Source organism: Amborella trichopoda, chromosome 7 (assembly GCF_054954075.1).
Source record: "Amborella trichopoda isolate Santa Cruz 75 chromosome 7, AtrichopodaSantaCruz75HAP2 v2.0, whole genome shotgun sequence".
In the NCBI taxonomy this organism is placed as follows: domain Eukaryota; kingdom Viridiplantae; phylum Streptophyta; class Magnoliopsida; order Amborellales; family Amborellaceae; genus Amborella; species Amborella trichopoda.
This window is the reverse complement of record NC_142342.1, coordinates 4,800,696-4,824,342: the sequence shown is the minus strand read 5'-3', so window position 1 is coordinate 4,824,342 and position 23,647 is coordinate 4,800,696. Positions and strand designations below refer to the sequence as shown.

The following is a 23,647-nucleotide window of genomic DNA, read 5'->3' as shown; positions in this document are numbered from 1 at the left end:
TTTTTAATTTGTTGTTAATGTAAAAAAATACATTAACAAATACAAGTTGTTAAACTGTATTATATTTTTAATGCAGTTTTGCATTAAAAAGGTATTTTAAATTTTTAAAATTTTTAATCCAAATAATACATGTTAAACTGTATTATCATGAGGAATTAAAGTGAATATCATTGTAAAAAAATCGTGGCATGTTGTTATATTTTTAATGTAAAATTATATTTTTTTAATTTGTTGTTAATGAAAAAAAATACATGTTGTTAAACTGTATTATATTTTAATGCAATTTTGCATTAAATTTTTTTTTTAAAATTTTAAAATTTTTAATGCAAAAAATACATGTTGTTAAACTGTATTATCGTGAGGAATTAAAGTGAATATCATTGTAAAATATCATGTATGATAATTATATTAGCTTGCGATTATCAATTTTATTATTAAATTTTTAATGCAAAAAATGTATGTTCTTGATAACTGAGTTGTAGGCATGTTTGGAGCTTGCTTTTTTATTATATTATCTTGCATATTTGTAATTGAGATGTATGAATATTTGGCATGTGTGACTTATTCATACTTTTTTTACCTATAATGTTGCATAAATATTTTTTTTTTCTTAGTAGGAACTAATTCATATTTGTCGAAATGAAGATTTGTGACAAGTCCATATATATTGGCATTGTGAATTACTATACCATTGTAAATATATTTTTTATTGATACTATATCAATGTAAATTTATTGTTCTTTATGAGGTTGATATAGGCTATTTTTATCTATAATGTTGCATAAATAAATTATTTTTCCCAGTAGGAATTAAAATATTTTTATCAATAGAAGTATTTTGCATTAACTAACAAATATAACTTCATGAACTACCCCTACATATTATCACTACACATGGTGATTATTTTTCATGTTCAACTGTCAGGTTAATTTTTAACCTTTTACATTTTAAAGTTGAACCATGGCAAGATCTGCAGAAGACCGTGCATGGCAACATGGGGTCAGACTTGATCCTAACAAAAAAGACAAAATTATTTGTAATTACTGCCAAAGAGTGATAAGTAGTGGGGTACATAGGTTCAAGCAACACTTAGCAGGGGTTAAGGGAGATGTTTCTATGTGCAATACTGTCCCTAATAATGTAAGAAAGCAGATGACGACATTTCTCAAAGCTATCAAAGGAAAAAAAATTGCAAAGCAGAGGATGGATGAGGAGATAGCTAGTTTATATACGCCATCAAGCGGGAATGATCTAAAAGAGCAATATAATAATGACTTGGAGATGCCCACAAGAATGAGTTTACATGAAACATACCAGAGGAAACGCGGGTTTAGAATGCCTGATGGTTATGACATGGGCATGCATGGTGGGCCTAGCTCAGACATGCATGGCTGGCCTAGCTCGAGCATGTATGGCGAGCCCAACTCAAATATGTATGGAAGGGTTGGTGGCAATATGTATCAAGAAGAATCAAACGTTGAAGAAATTGTTTCTAGGTTATCTAAGAGTGCTAGTATTGCAGGTCATGGTCGTATAAACCCATTTCTCTCAAAGCCTAAGTCACAACAGATGACCCTAAAAGGCAGGTTAAAGGTACAAGAAACATGTTGGGGAGATATATTAGTAAATGGTTTTATGATAAAGAGATTCCCTTTGATGCAGCTAATAGCCCATATTTTTCACCTATGGTTAGTGTAATCCAGAGAGCCGGGCCCGGGGTAAAACCCTCAACGGCATATGAGCTCAGTGGGCCAATATTAGATGAAGAGGTGGAGGAAATTACAAAGTGGATTGAAAAATATAAACAGAGTTGGCCAGGACAGGCATTACTCTCATAAGTGATGGTTGGTTGAATAAAGTTAGCAAAAAGGAGTTTTTAAACTTCTTGGCCTATTCTCCAAAAGGTACAGCTTTTTTTGTCTAGCAAAGACGTATCAGGGACGCAGAAGGATGCAAACTTCTACGTACGACTATATGATCAGATAGTGGAGGGGATGGGAGATAAGCATGTAGTCCAGTTTATTACAGACAATGCGCACGCATGTGTTTCTGATGGCAGCAGGTTGATGGATAAGAGGAAGCATCTAGTAAGGACCCCGTGTGCTGCACATAGCATCGACCTTATGTTAAAGGAGATCGGTGAGATCAAAATTGTAAAAGAGACTCTAGAGGAAGCAAGGTTGGTGTCGAGATTTATATACAACCACTCTAAAATTTTATTTCTGTTTAGAGAACACTCTAAGAAAAAAAAGATAACCAGGCCTGCCATAACCTGCTTTGCAACCGATTACTTAGTTGTGGACTCCATTCGGGAATCTGAAGGTGCATTAAAGAGATTGTTTACCTGTGAAGAGTGGTTAAATGATCGCCTCTTGAAGTCCAGTATCGGTATAAAAGTGGACGGCATAGTCTCAAATAGGAGGTTCTAGTCTCGATGTTCCAGTGTCGTAGAGGCCACTGCCCCTTTGGTCACGGTGTTAAGAATGGTGGATGCTGACTAGAAAGCTACCATGGGCATCCATTATGAAGGTATCGAGAGGGCGAAATCAGCTATTGGGGAGAAGTGTAGTTTTGCTAGTAAAGTGATCGAGATTATAGAAAAGAGGTGGAACACCAAATTTGGACGTCCAATTCATTATGGTGGTAAATATATATTTATATCAATAAAATGTTTCATTTTAAATCATTTTTTTATGAAATTGTAAATGACATTTTTCTATCTATATATTTTCTAGGTTATTACTTCAACCCAAAATTTTTCTATTTGACACCTGAATATCCCTACAAGATTATGGAAGGGGTCAGATACATTATTGCAAGGTTAGAGAGAAGTCATCGAAACCAAGTAGCAGCAATATAAGAGGTATTATTTAATGTTTGGGTAAGAAGTTCATCGAGTTGTTATATTTGTGAAGAATAATGCACTAAAACGAAATATATTTGTTTTAGCTTGCTATGTATATGGATGCTATAGGATCCTTTGGAATTAGACTTGTCAGGAATTCTCGAACTAAGATGGATGCAGGTTATCCCCTAACTAATATTTTGTTCATTGATATATTTAATCTTATGAATTGTTCTTGCCCTTACAATGCTTTTTGTATTTCAATCCAGCTAAATGGTGGGAGATATATGGTACTGATGCACCTCACCTAAAGAGGATAGCAATCAAGGTGCTCTCCCAGACATGTTCTGCTATTGGCTGTGAGCGCAACTGGAGTACGTTCCAAATAGTTGCACACTACTAGGAGGAATCGACTCGCTTCAGATAAGCTTTATAAACTAGTCTACGTTCATGATAACTTAAACCTCCAAGAGCGACAAATAAGAAGGAAGCTTGAAGACTATGGGTCGATAGACTTAGACACAATATTTGTCACAGACACAATAGACCAATGGGTAGTAGAAGAGGAAGAGCCAATGTTGCACAAGAGAGCATTCCTTGAAGCTATCGGTGAGGAAGATCTTGAAGAAGGTGATGAGCAGCATGAAAGAGGAAGCAGCCAGTCAACGTATCCACAATTTGTCAGAGATGTAGGTAATATTGTACCTAAAGAGGGAGAGTGGGAAGGGGGTCTAAGGGAAAATGAGAGAGATGATGATTCTGAGGCCACCCTATACCAGCCATATTATTCACATATCGAGTCCCAAGAGCAACAGGATAAGGATGAGCACGACAGTGTAGGTGAGCATGAAGGATGGACAAGCTTCGAGGATTTTGGATTGGAAACACAACAGAACACTAACACTCAGGGATTTGGGTATAGTCAGACACCTACTAATATCGGTGATTCGTTTTTAGATCGAATCAATGAATTGTCAAACGAATTCAATCAATGACACAAGCGTGACAAAAAAGAAGAACGACGTCGTCTGTCATTTTATTTTTAGATTGTATGTTACTAATTGTATGCTTTATTGTAGTCCATGTATATTGATATACTTATTCCATGATAATTCTATGTTTATCCTTTTGTGTGATGTAAGTTAAATGGTAAATAGTAGTTTATGCAGAGAAAGAACATATCAAAATTTGCATATTCATGGAAAGAAATGAAAATTTTTAATGGAGTACCTTCATTTCTTATTGAATTACTAAAAAACAATATTTATAATAAATTTTAATAATTTTTTCGGATTTTTTTGAAGTTTTAATCTGACTTATTCAGTCGATTCCCGATCCAGATCGCCGATTTACCGATTCGAATCGATTTTTGAAGTGCCCGATCCGAATCACCGATCAGCTTTTTAAACCATTGATTTTATCTAAAATTTTAAAATCCGTACGTAAATCTCTCTTAATTTTACAAACGTTAGTAAAAAAGAAAAGTCAGCGATGGTATTTTGGTCAAATTCCAAAACACCTCCAATTTATGGTCAAAAGATGGACTAAGAAGTCCGTAAGGCCGTGATAGACATTCCTATAAAAGACCAGGACGTTTTTCGTCTTTTATCACCCCGCTATCATTACTCTCGGTGGCCCTTAGGCCTAACCGACGCCCGAAGCTGAGCTGGGATTACCGAACCTAAATCCGGACCTAGAAAAATACACGCTCAATTAAATGGACAGAGCAGAGCTTGAGTTTGAGTTCGTTTTGATTTCTTTGGGGCGGTGAACAAGAATATATTGCGAAAGAATTCATCAGGTACGCGTATTTTTTTGCACGATTATATGAAAAATTTTAGGACTAAGGCAGGGATCGGGAGTCTTTTTTTCTAGAATTCTTTTGGAATTTACCGAATTAACCCTATTTTTTTAATTATTTTTTTGAGCTAGATTTTGTGCGGTATGTTGTTTTTCTCCAGGTATTTTTTTCTGAGTTAATTGTGGTTCTTATGGGTTTTTTCATGGATTTTTGAGATACTGTTTACTTTTATTTTATTTTATTGGATTTAGAGAGTAATTCTGATTACACATTTCTTTTGGGAGTTTTTGCTAGGGTTGGTGAGATTGCTGTTAATTTTTTTATTTTTTTGCGGAAGGTGAGGGGAATTTATACTGATATGGTTCGTTAACATTGTTTTTGATGGGTCTATATTCATGTAGTTTGAACTAGGGTTCCTCGTATGAGCTGGCATTCATCCTCTCTGTGTTTTTGTTTTTTTCCAGGAAATCTTGAATTTAATTCGGAAAGTCCATGGTTTTTTTCTTGGAGTTTGAGCTAGGATTTCTGATGTGGAGTCGTTGTATATCTGGAGGCCTTGATCATTAATGCAGGATGCTGGTTTCCTGCTTCACTTTGTTTTGCTGAATCAGAGGTGAAAATGATAAGAAGTTTGATCTGTATCTGTGATTTTTAATGTCCCTTTATCTATTTGATCATAGAATTTTCATGGACTATTTTAGTATGAATATCACATTCACTGTTCATCGATCCTTACCTTTTGAACATTTGATTGTAGCTTTTTCGACTGATTAAGAGATCGGAACTGCCTGTTTTAATTTCTTCATCAATTTCAGGATCGAGGCCAATCATGGCGCAAAGCAGTTGGGAAGCAGATAAAATGTATGCATTCTACGTTCTATCAGACTCTTTTTGTCAAATTTGCATTACTCTATTAACTTATTTTTTTGATAAGAGAGTTGTGAACTTTTTCCCTGTTTTATGGTTATCTTTGCTAGAAACATCTTTTATCCATTTGTTTTTACATTGTTTTTTCAGGCTTGATGTCTATATTTATGATTATCTATTAAAGAGGAATCTGCAAGCTTCTGCCAAAGCTTTCATGGTGGAAGGGAAAGTTGCTTCAGACCCAGTAGGTAATGCATGTATCATTTATCTGATTTGTTCTTGAACTTTTAATGTGTTTCTAAGCTGAACTAAAATTTAATTTCCCTTTAATTTGAACTTAACCTTTGAAATTTCAAATATGATCACTTATAATGGCCAAATTGTGAGCTTTAGTTTTGGGTTCGTTTTTTAAGGAGTCAAAACAAAAAGAAGAAAAGCTTTCTCAACGTCACAAGATTTTCTTCCAGAACATCTTACTTTTTTATTTTTTATATTTTATTTTTTCTGACAAGGAGAGAAATTTTGACAATTTAATATTTTCTTTTCCTTGTGGTGAAATATCTGTAATAGTCCACCTAACTGACATATTGATGGTAGCTATTGATGCACCGGGGGGCTTCCTTTTTGAATGGTGGTCTGTCTTCTGGGACATATTTATTGCAAGGACAAATGAGAAACATTCTGAGGTTGCTGCTGCTTATATTGAGGTGATTTTGTTATATACAATGGGACTTTTTATTTTTTTGTCTATCGGGTATCCTTATTATTTTTGGTTTAGAGACTGAACAGAGTAATCCTTTGATAAATGGGTTGTTTTTCTCTTCTGGGACATATCATTGGTTTAAAAACTCAATAAACAACACATTGTCAAATGTGGTGGTTATAATTCTTTTTTTGTTTTTTGATAAATAGGCACAACAAATGAAAGCCAGAGAGCAGCAACAGATGCAAATGCAACAATTTCAAATTATGCAGCAAAGGCATGCTCAAATGCAACGAAGAGATGCGAACCATGCTTCCCTTAATGGCCCATTAAATGGAATGAATTCCGAGGGGGTGTTGGGTCAGTCTCCAGCAAGTGTTCTTGCTGCAAAGGTTTATGAAGAACGCTTGAAACACCCTCACTCGATGGACTCGGAGTCATCTCCTCAGCTTCTCGATGCCAACAGGATGGCCCTTCTGAAATCTGCTACCAACCATTCAGGGTAGGATTGTGTTTTGTTCTTTGTATAAGCGAGTTGTGATTGATAATTCCATTTTTTCTGATTTATTTCTTCTTCATGTGTTTTGCTTTTCCACACATTCTCCTTACGTGTTATATGTGGTCTATATAAATATTTGTTTATGATCTTCCTGTCTCTCTCTATCTATCTATCTATATACACTATAATTTGCATAAATGTATCTATATCTATATATATACATACATACAGGTGCATGTATATGCATGCCTGTATGAGTCTGGAAAATTATGTGTTTTGTCTGTACATGTAAACTTGAGTGCATTCATGATCTTTTGACTTCTATGGACCATCATTGAGTGAATGAATGTTTTGTTGATGCAGCCAGTTGCTTCAAGGAACTCCTGGGAATGTATCTGCTGCATTACAGCAAATCCACGCACGATCTCAGCAGACGGCTGTAATAGCTTTCATCATCTTAATACATTTTGATATTAATATATGCTTCTATGGTTTGTGACTTGTTTGATCATTGGGGCTCATTGCAGGATATCAAAAGTGAAGTCAATTTGGCTGCAAGTCAGAGGTCTTTGCCAATGGATTCATCCATGTACGGACAAGGAGTTATGCAGTCAAAATCTGGCCTTGGTAGCCCAGGTGTGATCTCTTATTTACTTTGAAGTGTTTGGAAAATAAATAACAAAGTTTGGACAGCAAGCTCGTTCTGAAGAACTATCTATGGAAATTACTTCCATTCATTGTTTTGACGCGGTTCTATAGCAGCACGCTACCTTTTAAGCAGTGCTATGATTGGATTCTTGTCAGAAATTTTCATCTATTCATTTAGGGCACGTTTGTTTCATGTGAAAATACTGAAAATGCTTCTTGCGAAATATTTTCACGTGAAAGAATTCCCTCATGTGGTGAAATGTGGGAAAAATATTTTTTCCAGCATTTTTTTGTACCAATTGGACAGTTAATTAGTGTGAAAATATTCCCACACCTAACCAAATAAAGGAATTTTTTGCGTGAACATACTTTCACGTGAACCAAATATGCCCTTATTGTTTCTTATGGTCTTAAGAGTTCCTGTACATGTCTGTGAAATAGGGATTATTAATCAAAATGGATATGGAAGTTGTGTCAAAGTTTATGAACAAGGTCTTGGGAACCATATTTGTGTCTATTATGATGCTTGAGCGTCATCTCTTTTCTTGCTTGTGCAGGCAGTGAGATAGTATATAGTGTCAGGCCAAACACTCTGTATATTTAACGCAACTACTGCATTGAAACATATTTTGATAGATGAGTCTAGCATGGTTTTCAAGTTTATAGGAAACCTTAAAAAGAAAGATCCTTATTTTATTGGAAAAATATATTGTCTTTTCATATATTTTTAACCAATGCATAAATGCATTTCAACTTCGATTTGTTTATTTTATCTCAGCTTCTTTTTCCTTTTCAGGAATAAATCAGGGTGTCAGTGGTTTGCCATTGAAGGGTTGGCCTTTAACTGTAAGTGGCATATAAAATTTATGCGTAAGTCTAATCTCATTAACATTTAGAAGGACCATTCATTGCATTGGCATTTATGTTTCGCTAATGGATCTCTATTAACTTCATGTCTTCAGCAGGGCATTGACCAACTTCGATCAGGTCTAGGTCAGCAAGTACATAAATCCTTTTTGCAAACTCCAAATCAGCTGCAACAGTTTCAGCTTTTGTCACCTCAGCAGCAACATCATCTTTTAGCACAGGCTCAGGCACATGCAGCACAAGGCGGTTTGGGTTCATCGGGTACACCCAACTATGGAGAAATGGATCCTCGAAGATTTAGGGTTTTGCAAAGGGGTGGTTTGAATGGGAAGGATGGCCAACCCACAGGAACTGATGGAACTATGGGTTCCATCCAAGCAAGCTCTCCCATGGCCAGAGCGGGGTCACAAGATCAGGCTGAACTTCTCATGAAGGTTAGTGTCTGAAAGATGTTTAACTGGTTTTGTTAGTTCAAATATTCACGTTCAAATATTCACCACAGTATGCCAAAAGGTAATGTGAGTTTGATCATATAACTAATAATTTGTTGATGGTATGAATGGATTGATATGTATAGATATGAAATATGTTTGTTGATATTGGAGAAGCTGGGTATCAATTGGGTGTTAGGATTAAAGAACCCTCTTTTATGTAGAATAGGTAGTCTGAAGTTGGATCCTACCAGGATCGTGCACTTAACCAACTTGAAACAAAATATTTGAGAGTACAAACTATAATGCATGAAATAAAGTATAAAATGCATACACCATGAGAAGATAAAGATTTACATGGTTCACCCTAAAGTGCTACATCCATGGGCATGACAAACTGAAGTCCACTATTCCAATGGGAGTTATATTAAAGATTTTGGAACACAAAAGGTATCTAACCATCGAAAATATCCAGTTGAACAACCCTTCTATGCTAGCTCTCCTGATCGACATTATATTTCGTTCTTCATTCTTTTTACTTCTGGCAACCATTACCGAACACACCAGATAAGGATGCGAGAGCAATGAGAAACTGACTCTCTCTACAAAATGGATTCCACCTAAGATCTTCATGAGAACAACTTCTCTAAAAGAAATAAGGCATGGACATAGCGTTTCTCTTTCTGGAAGCCCAATTGTCTCTCTAGAGGCTCCTCCTTTCTGTGCAGGAAGCCCGTGCCTCTCTAGAGGCTCCTCCTTTTTGTGCAGGAAGCCCGTGCCTCTCTAGAGAGAAGTCCACTTCTCCCATATGGTGAACCAAATAGGTCACAAAAATTATTTAATCTCTCATTCCATATGTATAAGGTTATGAATCCAATGCCAAATAGGAATCCCATAAATGTCATATCTCAAATTTAACATGTAACCAAGAGTTTCAATGGGTATCCCAAATAACTTAGGAAACTTATAAATATCAATATCAATCTCATATAACATAGGATTTCTTTATGGGGGTTATTTTGGATATCACCAAATCCAACAATCTCTACCTTGAAACAAAGTCACCTGCTTGCCATGCTATCATCCATCGAATAGCTTTATGATTTCTTCCTTTTTTGCAAGATAAATCCCTTCGTTATTACTTTTGAAAAGTTCGTGTCTGCTATCATATTTCTCCACTTTAAACAAAACACTCACATATTTTGCCATGTTTTTCTTTGACCTAATGCACAAGCCCAAGCCTTGTACTAAACTTGGTTCTCATACCTCTTATATGTGGAAACAAAAATTTGAAAGTTGGATCCCGCCAAGACCGTGTACTTAAAGAACCCTCTTATATGTGGAAACAAAGATCCAAAGGTTGGATCCCACCAAGACTGTGTACTGAGCCAGCTAGAAACAAAATGGGTGAGAGTACAAACCGTAGCACGAGAAAAAGTAAAATAAAATACAAACCACATGAACGCAAAGATTTATGTGGTTCACCTTAAAGGGTTACATCCATATGCATGGCAAATTGAAGCTACACCAAGGATAGTTGCATCATAGATTTTGGGACACAAAATATCTTACTAATCATCGACAATACCCAGTTTAACAACCCTTTTGTATCAGTTACGATCATCACAAGCCGTTCTTCCTTCTCTTTACTTCTGACAACTAATATTGAACACACCAGTTAGAGATGCGAGAGCAAGGCTTACTAGAAGATTAGTTTTCTCTCTAGAGGCTTTTCCTCTGTGCAAGAGGCCCTTGCCTCTCTCTAGAGGGAAGTCCACCTTTCTCATAAGGTGACCCAAATAGGACACACAAATTATTTCCTCTCTCATTCTTTATATATAACATTATGAATCCCATACCAAATAGGGATATCATAGATGTCAAATATATCTCAAACTTAAGATATAACCAAAAGCCCTAATCTAATTGAATTTCAATGGGTATCTTAACGAACTTAGGAAACTGATTAATATCAATATCAATATTAATCCTATATATAGATTATGGGGCAGATTTTGGATATTACCAAATCCAACATTGGGTTCATCTGAAATATAATTGTTGGAAACACCTGTGATTTGGGATCTTTTCAGGAATCAGAATCATGGGTGGCTAGATGATTCTTATAGTCGGTTTTGTTGTCCATACAATGCATATCACATGAAACGGTATTCATGCCATTTCGAAATCACGCTTTGATCCAATAGGTATCTAGATTCCTACCTTATTGGAATCGTGGTATCGTCAACTGAAAATTGAGATCCCTATATTATGGGAATCACACACGTAACCACTTGGAACTAGTAGAAAAATTATCAAGAAACAAGTTCCAAGAGATTTAAGGTTTTTAGAGAAGTTTTTTTTGTGCAGCCTCATCCCGAATTATGTGGCCACATTATGCATCATGAGGCTGAGGGGGAAAAGGTTTGAGAGGGTATTACCCCAAAAAACCCTTATTAGAACCACTTCTGGTGTTTCTTTGATGATTAAAAACCAAAAAGAAATTGTATTTGGATTATTTCTTGAATCCATTGTTTCTGTTTTTCAAAAAGAGTTAGAGATATTTTGGTTATCTTTTGAAAAAATTTGTATTTGGTTTATTTCTTGAGAATTGATCATCTTTTGTTTTTCATGTCTTCATAAACTTTTGGTAGTTGTCTCTTTAGAGTTTGAACTTTAAAGTTTGGAAATTTGGATATGTTAATTGAAATATGATAGATTGTTTTGTTTTACATGTTAATTATATTAAAGATTATGAACAAACTATATCGCTCAATTAGGTTATCAGAGGACTCAGAGTCTCAGGCAGCTAATATATTAGAGAGTTATCGAATAAATTAAAATGCTTGCTATCACATAAATTACATCGATGTTTTTTATGCATTGTTATATTTTTTATTTTTTTGATTTTTTAAGTCTATTGGGACCTCTTCGAACTACATCCCCGCATCGGCCGCATTGGGACCTCTTCGAACTACATCCCCGCATCGGCCTCCGACCACATTGGGTCCGCATCCTGCATTTTAAAACACTATTTTAGAGTATCTATAAGCAAGAATTCCTTAGTATTGGACTATATTGAGTACGCTTCCCCAGGGCTCGCATATTATTAAAAACAATGTCTTTGACTGCTCTCCCCTAACATTGGCTTTGATGTATTGAGTGCCTTTTATCACAATTCCCCACAATTATTGGAAACAAGGTTGAGTACCCTAAGCTAAATACTTTCCTAGGTTTTTAGATTGAATAATGAAAATAAAATCACTTTATTTATTGATAATTTATTTTAAAAAATAAGATATTTATTACAAATTCTGAAAATTTAGGAATAATGCAAACCAAAGTTTGTTGACACCCTTTTGAGTTTTTAGACACCCATCATATTTTAATTATTAATAAATTTTAAATAAGAAAAATTTTCAAATAATGTTTTTTAAATTTCAAGCATCCCATAAATTTTTGACAATCATTTTTATGTTGTGGATCTAGAACACCCATCATATTTTAATTATGGGTTTGTCTAGAGTTAACAACCCTGCAAAATACAAAGGTTAAAGCTAGAAAGGGTTGTGATGGATGTATATAAAAAAGATCATTACTTTTTGTTTAAAAAATTATTTTAATAGGTAACTTAACCTTTAAGCAATTTAGAAGTTAGTATCCTGGAAATTTATTTGTAGAGTGCCCTTGTCTTTTAGTAAAAATTTCAATTTTGCCCTTTATGGAGAAGACAAAAATGTCCCTTGTCTTGTAGTAATATTTACAAAATTGCTCTTAATGATGAAGATATCACACAAAGTAACTCTTTTAGAAAATAGACTACAAAATTAGTAAATCCGCCTTTCACAACTCTCTCTATCTTTAACTTTTGTAATTTGAAGGGTTGTGAAGTTTAGATTATCCCTTTAAATATTAATAAATTCTAAATAAATTTTTTTTCAAGTAATGTTTTAAAAATTCCAAGCATCCCATAAAATTTTGACAATTATTTTGATGTTGTTGATCTAGATTCCAAATATTTGCTATTCCTAAAAATTAGAAGTGAAGTCTCATATTGGTTGGCAAAATTTTTGAGTTAGAATCTAGTTTTCAAAGACTTCAGAATGAGATTAAAAAAATGTGGAATCTTGACTCATAACTTCAGGAATGGGATGATTCCTTCATAGAAACATGGAGTCGTGATTCTGGTTCAGGAATCATCACCTAGGGTGGACGATTCTGGTAACTATAATCTGAAATGCTTAAAAAAATTGAAGATATCTATTCTTTAGATACGATAAACCCTTTTCAGAGAGTTCTTGAACGATGTAAATGCACTCACATGCACTAATACATGCACAAATAAAAGAAAGTAAAAGAGAGAAATAATCCAACAGGAAAATCATGTAAAAGATGAGCTGAAAATAAAGTATGTAAAAAAGATTTGTGGGTAGAAACAATAGAAAGATCCAATGCAAAAGTATAAAAGAACTAGACAGATTAGAAAAGGATGAGGTTATGTAAAGAAACAAAACTTGAGAAATAGATTGCGTGTGGATGAAAAAGCAACAGTGTTGTGGAATTTGAGGAGCTTTGTTGCAGATTATTGAGACCATTGATTAATTTTTCATTTGTTGCTGTGATTCACGCATCTTGTGGCTGGAGGGAACATAGCAAATCTACTCCTATAGACTTGTTTGGCACAGGCATTTGTAAGTGACTAATAAAAGATTCAAATTCCTATAATTAGATGATTTGGTACTCTTTACATCTATGTGCATTGTGTGCCAGGAGATACCTTTTTGGCTCCGAATAAACCCATGACGCTTAATTTTGAAATTGGCTCTTGGTTACATGTATACTCAGGCCATAAACCCATAACGCTGGAATTGTAATTTACAATGGCCTGAAAAGAGAATGTTTTCCAGTTATCACCCAGAAACTTGGTTCAGGATTGGCATTTCTTTGAAACTCATTCCAGCTAGCCAGACCACTGTGCCATGGTTCAGGTTTTGACTGTTGTCCTGATTCTTTGGCCTTCGTGATTGTGAGCCAATTTACAAGTCCTTTGTGGGAATCTCTACAAGCATGAACACGTCACTTTGAATTAAACATACTAGTCTGGTTACCTAATTTTGTACTGGGATCGCTTACCTGATTTTATACTTTTTCGTATCATTATTTTGTGATGTTTCTGAAATTTACGAAGTCCAGTAGATTTCAGGTATGCCTTAATTTTATTCTAATTTTATATACCTGTATTGTTTATTAGTTTTCTTTTAGTAAAATTTTTTACTCTAATATGCTTGATCTTGTTTACTTCCAAGCATCCTTGGTTTCTAAACACATGGCTAACTGGACTGCACAATTTTTACGGATTAAGTTAAATGCTTCTCTCTCTCTCTATGTTACTTCTTTTCTTCTCTCTTGCTTTTTTCTTGGGATGTATTGATTAATAGAAATGCTTAGGTTGTTTTGTTCATGAGCTATATTACTTCTTTCTGAACCTTTTGAGTTCATTATGATAGGCTGATATTTTGTTGCAGTCTAATTAATTTAATTCTTTAAATCAATGGTGGTTATTGTCCAAACAATAGATTGAGTAGTCAATGTCAATATAGGGTTTTAAGTTACTTATGGACTTTGAATTAGATGAAGATGACACAGATACAGCAGCTGTCAGCACATCAGCAACCAACAGATCAGCTGCAACAGCAACAACTACAACAGGTTTGTATTATTATTTTGTAGACCGTCTGGAAGGTTTTTCCTTTGCATGTTATGATTCTTTATTTCATTGGTGAAATGTTGCACGTCATTAAGCTCATATTGAGAGATGATACACTGCATGTTTCGAATATTTTCAAATATATTAGCTTCTAAGGCATTGATAAGTTTGGTTATCTGGTGGTCCTTTTTGTGAGTCCAGAATAACCGAAAAAGGAAGCAGCAATCTCCCTCTGGGGCTGCAAATAGTACTGGTACTGGAAACACCACTGGTCCTTCCCCAAACTCTGCACCTTCAACTCCGTCAACTCATACGCCCGGTGATGGGATGACCATGCCTGGAAGTTTAACACATGTGAATAGTATGCCTAAAAGCTTAATGATGTATGGTCCAGATGGGACAGGTGGACTTACATCATCTTCAAATCAGCTGGTATGTGCCTGCAGTATTTCTTCTTGTTCACTGCTGGTCAAATGTGCTTATTTTTCTGCCTATTTTAACATAATTTAATTGTTCCCCTTGCTTTTGTACCTGACAGGAAGACATGGAACACTTTGGAGATGTTGGTTCCTTGGAGGATAATGTCGAATCTTTTTTGTCTCATGATGATGGAGATACTCGAGATGCACTATTTGGCTCACTAAAAAGAAGTCCTATGGAGCATAACACAGATTCATCAAAGGGTAAGTGACTGGTTGCTGGGACTATTTTGCCAGTGAAATATGCAAAACTAATAATTTGGCACTCCCTTTCAGGTTTTTCTTTCTCCGAGGTTGATTGTCTAAGTTCAAACAATAGCAAAGTTATCTGTTGTCATTTCTCTTCTGATGGAAAGTTGTTAGCTAGTGCTGGACATGAGATGAAGGTGATGCATGGTACCTTATCGAGTATCTCTACAAAGCTTTAATTGGTCTTGCTCTTATCCTGACAGTGATGCTAGTAAACATGCTGATCTCTATTTTGTATTGTAGGTTGTTCTTTGGAACATGGACACCCTAAAAACAGAGAGCACTCCTGAGGAGCACACTAGTCTAATCACTGATATACGATTCAAACCTAATTCAACACAGTTAGCAACTTCTTCATTTGATAGGACTATTAGATTGTGGAATGCAACTGACGTAAGTACATCTAAATAGTCTCTCTCATATTTATGCGTTTTACTTTTTAGGATATGTATGAATTGCTTGATAGATGAAGTTTCTGTTCTGTGTATTTCGAAAGTGTAACATGACTCTTTTCTCTTTGCTGTTCTTGATGTATATTACTTTTATTTTGGACAAATAATTTCTCTTGAATTATGTATGAGGTTCTTAAATACAATGGGATGAGAACCTTTGTGAACTGCATAACTTACTAGTTCACTGAACTCTTTGTGAAGTATCTATATAGAGACTAGAGAGCCTTTCAAATGCTTTACCATTTTTTGAAAATTGGCTGAAAATCCATGTGGTCTCTTATCTGTACCTTTTTGTCTAGAAGATGCCAGGATCAACACTTAATGAGTGACAGTTGAGCGCAATACTTATGGCTTGCAGGTGACACTCAGTTTGAGGGTATTACTTTCTTGTTGCTTGTTGGTTTCTGGTGTTTGACATTTACCAATAGTTAGTAAGTTTACTTGCCTTGGTGTGGCATCTTCTCTATGTGGAATGCTATCTTATTAATGCTTTTGTTTTTCTGACATTACTACCATATAATCAAATTTGTGAGAATTAGTAATTTATTTGTGAGAATGAGTAATTTATCAGTCCTTGTTTTGTATCCAAATGTGTAATAGACTGGAAACAAGAAGACCTCTGCTTTCACATGAGAAGCCTAAAGGATTTATGGTTTCACCTGGACAAGAAATCACATTGGAGCATATTTTGGGAGGCATATGAAGATAATTGAAGTTTGGCAAGGAAGGTCCTGTTACCAAATCTTTAAGGAGAGAGATGTATATAGAGATAAGATAGAAAGAGAAAAATAGATAGTCTTTACCAATATGAAGTGGAGATGGAGATAGGCATAGCAAGAAATTGGTTTTATGAGTGATATGCTTTCATCATGGTGTCACACAATTTATTGCTAATGCATGCCAAGAAATAAATTAGTCTTTATAGAGTAAAAAATATAATATTAGTTTTAAATATACTGATTCTATATTATAATATGATGAAAGGGTAATGGTAATTATTTGATTATCAAGATTAGGTAATTATTTGATCATCAAGGTTATACATTCCCGAGAAGGGAAAACAAAAATACATCATTATTTAGTATATATGTCACATTAATTTTGAGATAAAATATTTAAATATTTAGATGATACAAATTGAATATATTTAAAAGGAGAAAAGATTAATCTGGTAAAAGAATATTAAAAGATAAAGTAGAAAAATAATAGTGTAGTTATTGGAGTAAAACAAAAGATACTAATCGACATTATTAGTATCTTTATAAATCATACTCAAATATGTATAATATACTTCATAGTTCATATGAGAAAATCTATCTATTATTACTATACATGAAGCAAGAAGTGGACCCCCTTTATTCTTACGACAAGTGTCCCTTTGAATGCCAATTTTGCCCTGCTAATCATTAGATATGAAAAAAAAAATCTAAAAAAAATCCATATATATATATATATATATATATATATATATATATATATATATATATATATATATATATATAAATTGTGTATTATAAGACGGATTACCATTGTTACAAGGAAGTCATAATCATTCTTAGCCATTAGATGTCAAACTGAATGGCTTGGGTTATGTTATGAAGTTCGAGAAATTGTTGTCGAACTTTGAGTTTAATCAATGACACTTGCAACCGCCTAAGTTAAAATATGGACAAGAGGGATTGTGACCTCCTTGTATCAAAAGTAAATGATCACTTTGTATACGTTTCTTATATATAGGAAAAAGTTTATATAAGGTTGCAACCTTAAAATACAGAATGAAGATACATCGCAAAAATCTACCATAAAGGGTTGTTTTGATGTCGGAAAACCCTCTAATAGATCATCTCAACATCAAGATGTATGAATGTGAAAAGAGAAAAAGATTTCGAGTCAAATAGGGTATCTTGCAACACGTTATTTAAACTGACCATTTTCAAGATTTTCATGTGTTTATAGATCTTCTTGATTTGAACCATTTTTGGATTTTAAAATTTTATAATTAGAGATAAAAATAGATTCACAAGCCATTTCAAGAATTTTTGTCACCAAAATTACATTTAAGGTAAAATTTGGAGGCGCACCTTAATTTGATTTTTTAAGGTTACAATCTTATGCAATGCACACCCATATAAGAATGAGTGCAAGGCAAGAAGGGTTAGAATTCGAAATGATACATTTAGAAAAATTTAGGTGTGGCACCTATAGGCGATAACATGAGAGAGAGTGGACTTAGGTGGACGGGCCATATGTGGCGTAGACTCAGTACAACAATTGTTAGGAGGTGTGAGTTAATTCAAGTGGAATGCACAAAGAGGGCAAGGAGTTGGCCCAAAAGGAAACAATTGGAAGTACTGAGAATAAATATGGGGACTTATAGCCTCACTAAGGGTATGACCCTCAATAGAGCCAAATGGCAGGCTACGATTCATGTGGCCGACCCCAATTAGTTGGAAAAAGGCTTTGACGATGATGATGATGATGATTTGATTTTTAATTTTTTTGTTTACAAATCTAAATCACTTGAAATTTAGAGTATATACTCTTTAAAAATAGGTGAATCTACAAAAACATATTAAAAATAATTTGTAAAAAATAAATTAACCAAAATACCGTGAAAGTTTTAAGGTATCTTGGTCAATTTATTTTGTGTGAATTATTTTTTAAATTTATTAGGTTTGCCTTAATGAGAAGAGTGGACACTTTAAATTTCAAGTGATTTGAATTTATGAATAAAAATTAAAATTCAAATAAAATGTGGTCATGACCGTTAGATTGGCCCATATTCAATTTGGGCCATTGGGCTTACACTATTCCATAATATTATAATTATTCATATATTGATTGTTATAAATAATTTGTCAAAATCAAATTTATATCTTTACCATTTTATAGGAAATTTATGTGATATATTGATTATAGATAATTTTGTTTAATTTAGTTTGTTCTCTTGATATTGTTTTTATAAAAACTATAATAAAGAATTTGAGATAATAATTTTTTTGGCAATATATTATCCATTGTACATTGCTTGATTTACCATACCAAATTTTGATGCATTATTTTATAATATTGCATAACAAATTACTTGGGGACCCGGTTTCTATGCAGCTATAAGCCTGCATATGTAGAAATGCGGGCCTTTTAATAAATCTATTTTTGAGATGGATTTTAGGACTTAATTTTTAAGGACATGTAATATCTAACATGGACATTATGAATATGAAAAAATAAATAAAGTTTTAAAACTAGAAATAACAATTCTAGTAAGAAAGCATTTGGACCGTTAGTTTCCGTTGTTTTTGGAGGGAACACCTATTGTATCCATCTTTAAGATGGATGCTTTACACTTTCTGGGCCGCATATGTAGAAATGCGGTCCAGCCCGCATGAAACAATTTTCCATTACTTGGCCAAACAAATATCTAATATTCAACCACATAGCATAATGAGGGAGACATCGTCATGTTTTGCATTCATTATATTATTTCTTTAATGTTTTTATCAGTGTCACATTATTTATATATAACCTTTTGATGAGACCTGCGAAACAAATGCGTCTTACCTTGTTCAGTTGGAATCTATTCAAGAGAACAATGTGCATATTGGAATGACATTCATATGAGCCCTGTGACCCCAGACCATTATTAGCAAGTCTCAATGAAAACAATTTTTTTTTATAAAAATCTCAGATTTTTTAAAATCTATGAAAAACTCCTTTTTTGAACGATCCTTAAGAAATCACCTTTTTTTAAAGGGTGAGGTTTGTATAAAGCCGAGGCTCTAAACAATCAAATTAGAGCCCACCTTCAAATAGTATCGAGAAATATGGTTTCAATATTGGAAATCTTTGTGATAGCCTTAAAATGTATTTTCATCTTTAATTGTAAAATTTAAAGCCTCAAAAATAGTGTAGATCAAGCAGATCTATGAACACATGAAAATCTTGAAAATTGACAGTCCAAAAATGTGTTACAAGATGCACTATTTCCAAAACATGAAATCTATTTTTTTCTCATGTCCATACATCTTGATGTCAAGATGATCAATTTGAGGATATTTGGGCATCAAAACAACCTCTTCTAGTAAAATTTTTGAGGTGGGCTCTAATTTGATTGTTTAGAGCCTCGGCTCGATATAAACTTTTCCCTTTTTTTAATGGAGCCAATGCAAATGAATGGTTTATCTTTCTTCAAAAAACCTTTTAGCTAAAACTTCTTCCATAATTTTCTTCAAATTAGGTTCTCTTCATGATTTGATGAATTTTAGATGTAGGATTAAATTAAGAATCTTGATCTAAGAAAAAATTTCATTAAAAAATTTCACCCATATATTGCTTTAAAGATATTGTATTGTAATAAAATAAAAAACAACAGCAACAACAACATAATTCCAAAAAATTATTCTCCCAAAACAAAAAATTTTTTTCCAAAAAATTAATTTCCAAAAAATTAAAATAATAGGTTGATTTAGAAGAAGAGTAACCCAATGATTGTTTTTTTCTTTTTCTCTAAACCATGAGCATCATTGCATAGAGAGAGAGAAAACGATTAAATCAAAATTAAAGTTTAGGCTCCTGGGAATTAGAGGTAAGGTGAATATTTGGATTTGTTTACAGTTCCCCCCCCCCCCCCCCCTTCCCACAAGAAAAAAGTGTTTGCTTATACATATTGTTCAATTCAAGTATGCCTTTTGTTACTCTCTCTTTGTGTACAGAAGTTGATTTGTTTCACATTTTTTGAAAGTTTTGTTATTTCATTCTTGAAAGTTTTACATATCCATTTTTTACTTTGTTTTTTTGAGCTAAATTCATAATACTCGAGATAATATTTGGCAATCTGTATTTTGGTCCTGATATTTGCTTCCGACTCTTTGGACCAACACCAATTTATTACCGGTGTTTCAGTTTGCTAATATATTGTTACTTCTCCGCTTGCTAACTATGGTTTGGATATTCTGATAGCAATATCCTTATCTTACTGTTACCTTTAATTATAAACGACTATGGAAATAGGTGTTCATCATTGGATGGATGAGCGGCAACACAAGAAAGGATAAAATTCAGAATGTATATATGAATGAACATAGGTGTTTTAAGAGAATGAGATTTCAACATTAAATGCTTGTTTTTGGTTGGTGTCTTCGGGATTTTATGAATGGATAATGTCAGAAAAATGAGATTTCAACATAAAATGCTTGTTTTTGGTTGGTGTCTGCGGGATTTTATGAATGGATAATGTCAGAAAAATTAATATTTTGTCACCTAATTATATAAGATATTAGATATGAATGCAATGTATAATATGGAAAATGTCGTCAAGGGAAATTCTAGGTTACCTAAAATTGTGTTTTATAATGTCATCAGCATCTTGTTAATATCAAAAGAAAAAATGTTAGTTAAGAATGTCGAGGTATGAACTTGAAACTTGCATATTTTTCCAGACCAAATATGATCCAAAAGTTAGCTAGAACTTGGGTTTACAAGGCGTAGTAACCTTTGCTTCGGACTGGCCTGGGACCCAATTTAGCTTCTGTTTTCAACTATGGAAATGAAAAGGTTTTTCATATCTAATGGTTAGTCAGTCTACTAGTCTATGTGTTTCTTTTTGGCATGCCACCTTCAAGCATGGTACGGTGTGTACTTTCAATATTTGGGTTTGCACTGTTGCACTATAAACCTCTTATGATCTTGATTTGGTTTGTATAGCCATTTATAAATTATGGTGACCAAAATAAAATTTTCAAAATTCTTTTGTGATTATATGCCGCATTTCCTGATAATCTGATCTATTAACTAGAAGAATGGTGCTGCAGCCGAGTTATTGTTTGGCTCCATTGACTGGCCACAAATCGCATGTGATGTCTCTGGATTTTCACCCAAAGAAGACCGATCTTCTGTGCTCATGCGATGGTAACAGTGAAATCCGATATTGGAATGTTGCTCAGCTATCATGCACCCGTCTTTCCAAGGCCGGTTTTCTCGACACATTCTCAGTTTCTCCTCATTTTATTTTGATCCATCTTATTTTCTCCTCATTAGTTTTGCTGTTCTTATTTATTCGTAATGTTCATGTTCTCTGTATATAGGGCGGAACAGCACAAGTCAGATTCCAGCCTAGGGTTGGGCAGCTATTGGCAGCAGCAGCAGAAAATGTTGTATCTATATTTGATGTTGAGACTGACAGGCGCACTCACACATTGAAGGTGGTTTAGACTCTGGAGCTTAACTATTTTATATGTTGTGGATGGTCTGTGACTGAGAGAGTGAGGATTCTTAAGAACATAACATGACCCAAGTAGTAGATGTGGCACTCTTTCTATCGCCTTCCGTTCAGCGGTTGGTCTGGAATAAACAATTACGACCATATTTTCTAAGGGTATTTCATCAGCAGCCAATAATACTGTTGTCCTTTGAGTTTTCAGAAAACGTAACTGCACTTTATTTCTGTTTGGAGTGAGTTTCAGTTTGGAGAGATTAGGCATGCAAATCTTCTGAACACTAATGGTGCCTCTTTTATTTGTGCTGTGAAATTTTCGCATTGTTTAATACTACAATTATAAGAAAAAGGTTTTTTCTTTTTCTTTTACGAAACAATTTCTTGTGGCTTCTGCAGAGGCACACTAAGCCAGTCCATTCAGTTTGTTGGGATGCCAGTGGAGACTATCTAGCTTCTGTGAGTGAGGACTCGGTTAGAGTTTGGTCTCTGGCATCTGGTGAAGAGTGCATTCACGAGCTCAATTCTAATGGCAACAATTTCCATTCTTGTGTTTTCCACCCAAGTTTCCCTACCCTCTTAGTTATTGGTGGCTACCAGGTATGAGATACTCCTGGTATAGTAGATGTTTTTACACATACAGTCATACTCAATTTGATAAGAATTGTTTGATCTTAAAGGAGATCTTATATAATTTCGTATGCCTGGGGGGGGGGGGTGGGGGGAAGGGGAGTCTTCTCATAGGTTGGCATGAGCGAGGAAGAGTCTTGTTCTGAGTTGAGAGAGAGAGAGAGAGTCTTTTGTTGTGTTGCGAGTTATACTTAGGCATAGACATACTGTGAAGTACCATGTCACATCATGTAGAGGACCTTGTTACATTTTTTGTTGGGGGGGTGGGGGATGGTTGTGTGTGAGAGAGAGAGAAAGAGCCTTGTCACAATTCCTAGAGGCCCTTGTTACATGTTGCAAGGCTGAGAGAGAGTCTTTTGTTGGGTTGTGAGTCATACTTGGCATAGACATCCTGTGAAATACCATGTCACGTTGTCTAGGACTTTGTGACATGGCGCAAGACTTGGGCTTACAGGCGTTCTTTCTATTGATAGGGATGGGCTGGCAATGGGCTGGGTGGACCGTCCCGGCCCTAAAAAATAGGACCTGGGCCAGAAGCCTGGCCCGAGGGCCTGGCTAGGGCCTGTGCCAGCCCTTTCCGGCCGGGCCCTCACAGGGCCTAGGCTGGCCCAAGGTTTTTACCCTTGCCTGATGCCACCCTTCTCTACAGAGAACCTTGTGTATATTTACTTTGCATATGTATACGACTTAGTACATATATCATTATTAGTGTTTAGTTTGCTGATTCAAATTATTCATATGCTTCTTTATTCTTCCATGTTGGGCAGACTTTGGAGCTATGGAACATGGCTGAGGACTCAAGGATGTCGATTCAGGCCCACGAAGGCCTCATCGCTGCTCTTGCACAGTCGCCAGCAACTGGCATGGTTGCCTCTGCTAGCCATGACAAATGTGTTAAGATATGGAAGTGAGAAGGGTGCTGAGTTTTACTTTTAACCAAAAAGAAAGAAAAAAAGAAAGAGAGAGAATGAGATTAGGGAGTATAGAGTGAGAAAAATGGGTGAAGGGTGGCCTCCATCTTGTGTTTGTTGGATGGTTTTCATAAATGAAATAAATTGGGAATGTGGTTGCTTTGAAGCTCATGCATGATGCATGGATGCATGCTTTCATGTATGTATGATTGCTTTGTCCTTCCAATGCTTCATCGGTAAGTGCATGGATGCATGTATCTATGTATGTATGATGTGATGTGTAATACCATCGGACTTGCGTATGTATATGTGGGTGTTGTAGCCCATTAATAGAGATTATTGATCCA

The 23,647-nt window shown here is 34.7% G+C and overlaps 1 protein-coding gene across 50 annotated transcripts; it reads left to right on the top strand.

Moving 5' to 3' along the window:
- The first annotated feature begins 4,586 nt into the window (after window positions 1-4,586).
- On the top strand, window positions 4,587-23,647 carry LUH (LEUNIG-like protein). Of its 50 annotated transcripts, none has more exons than XR_016059565.1 (20): window positions 4,587-4,646; window positions 4,941-4,983; window positions 5,111-5,259; window positions 5,462-5,507; window positions 5,664-5,761; window positions 6,111-6,220; window positions 6,426-6,718; window positions 7,079-7,154; window positions 7,243-7,351; window positions 8,160-8,209; window positions 8,326-8,664; window positions 14,308-14,370; window positions 14,570-14,800; window positions 14,907-15,051; window positions 15,124-15,243; window positions 15,340-15,489; window positions 21,359-21,514; window positions 21,632-21,748; window positions 22,159-22,359; window positions 23,157-23,647. XR_016059565.1 is itself a non-coding variant. In XM_088872408.1 (20 exons), the coding sequence occupies exons 4-20, from the start codon at window positions 5,476-5,478 to the stop codon at window positions 23,298-23,300; spliced, it is 2,436 nt and encodes an 811-aa protein (XP_088728534.1). In that variant the 5' UTR covers window positions 4,587-4,646; window positions 4,941-4,983; window positions 5,111-5,259; window positions 5,462-5,475; the 3' UTR covers window positions 23,301-23,647. The 50 variants fall into 50 exon arrangements, 26 of the variants coding, with proteins under 26 accessions (XP_088728534.1, XP_088728546.1, XP_088728539.1 ...); XR_016059545.1 differs by having other exon boundaries at window positions 14,293-14,370; window positions 15,124-15,233; window positions 21,343-21,514; XR_016059552.1 differs by having other exon boundaries at window positions 14,293-14,370.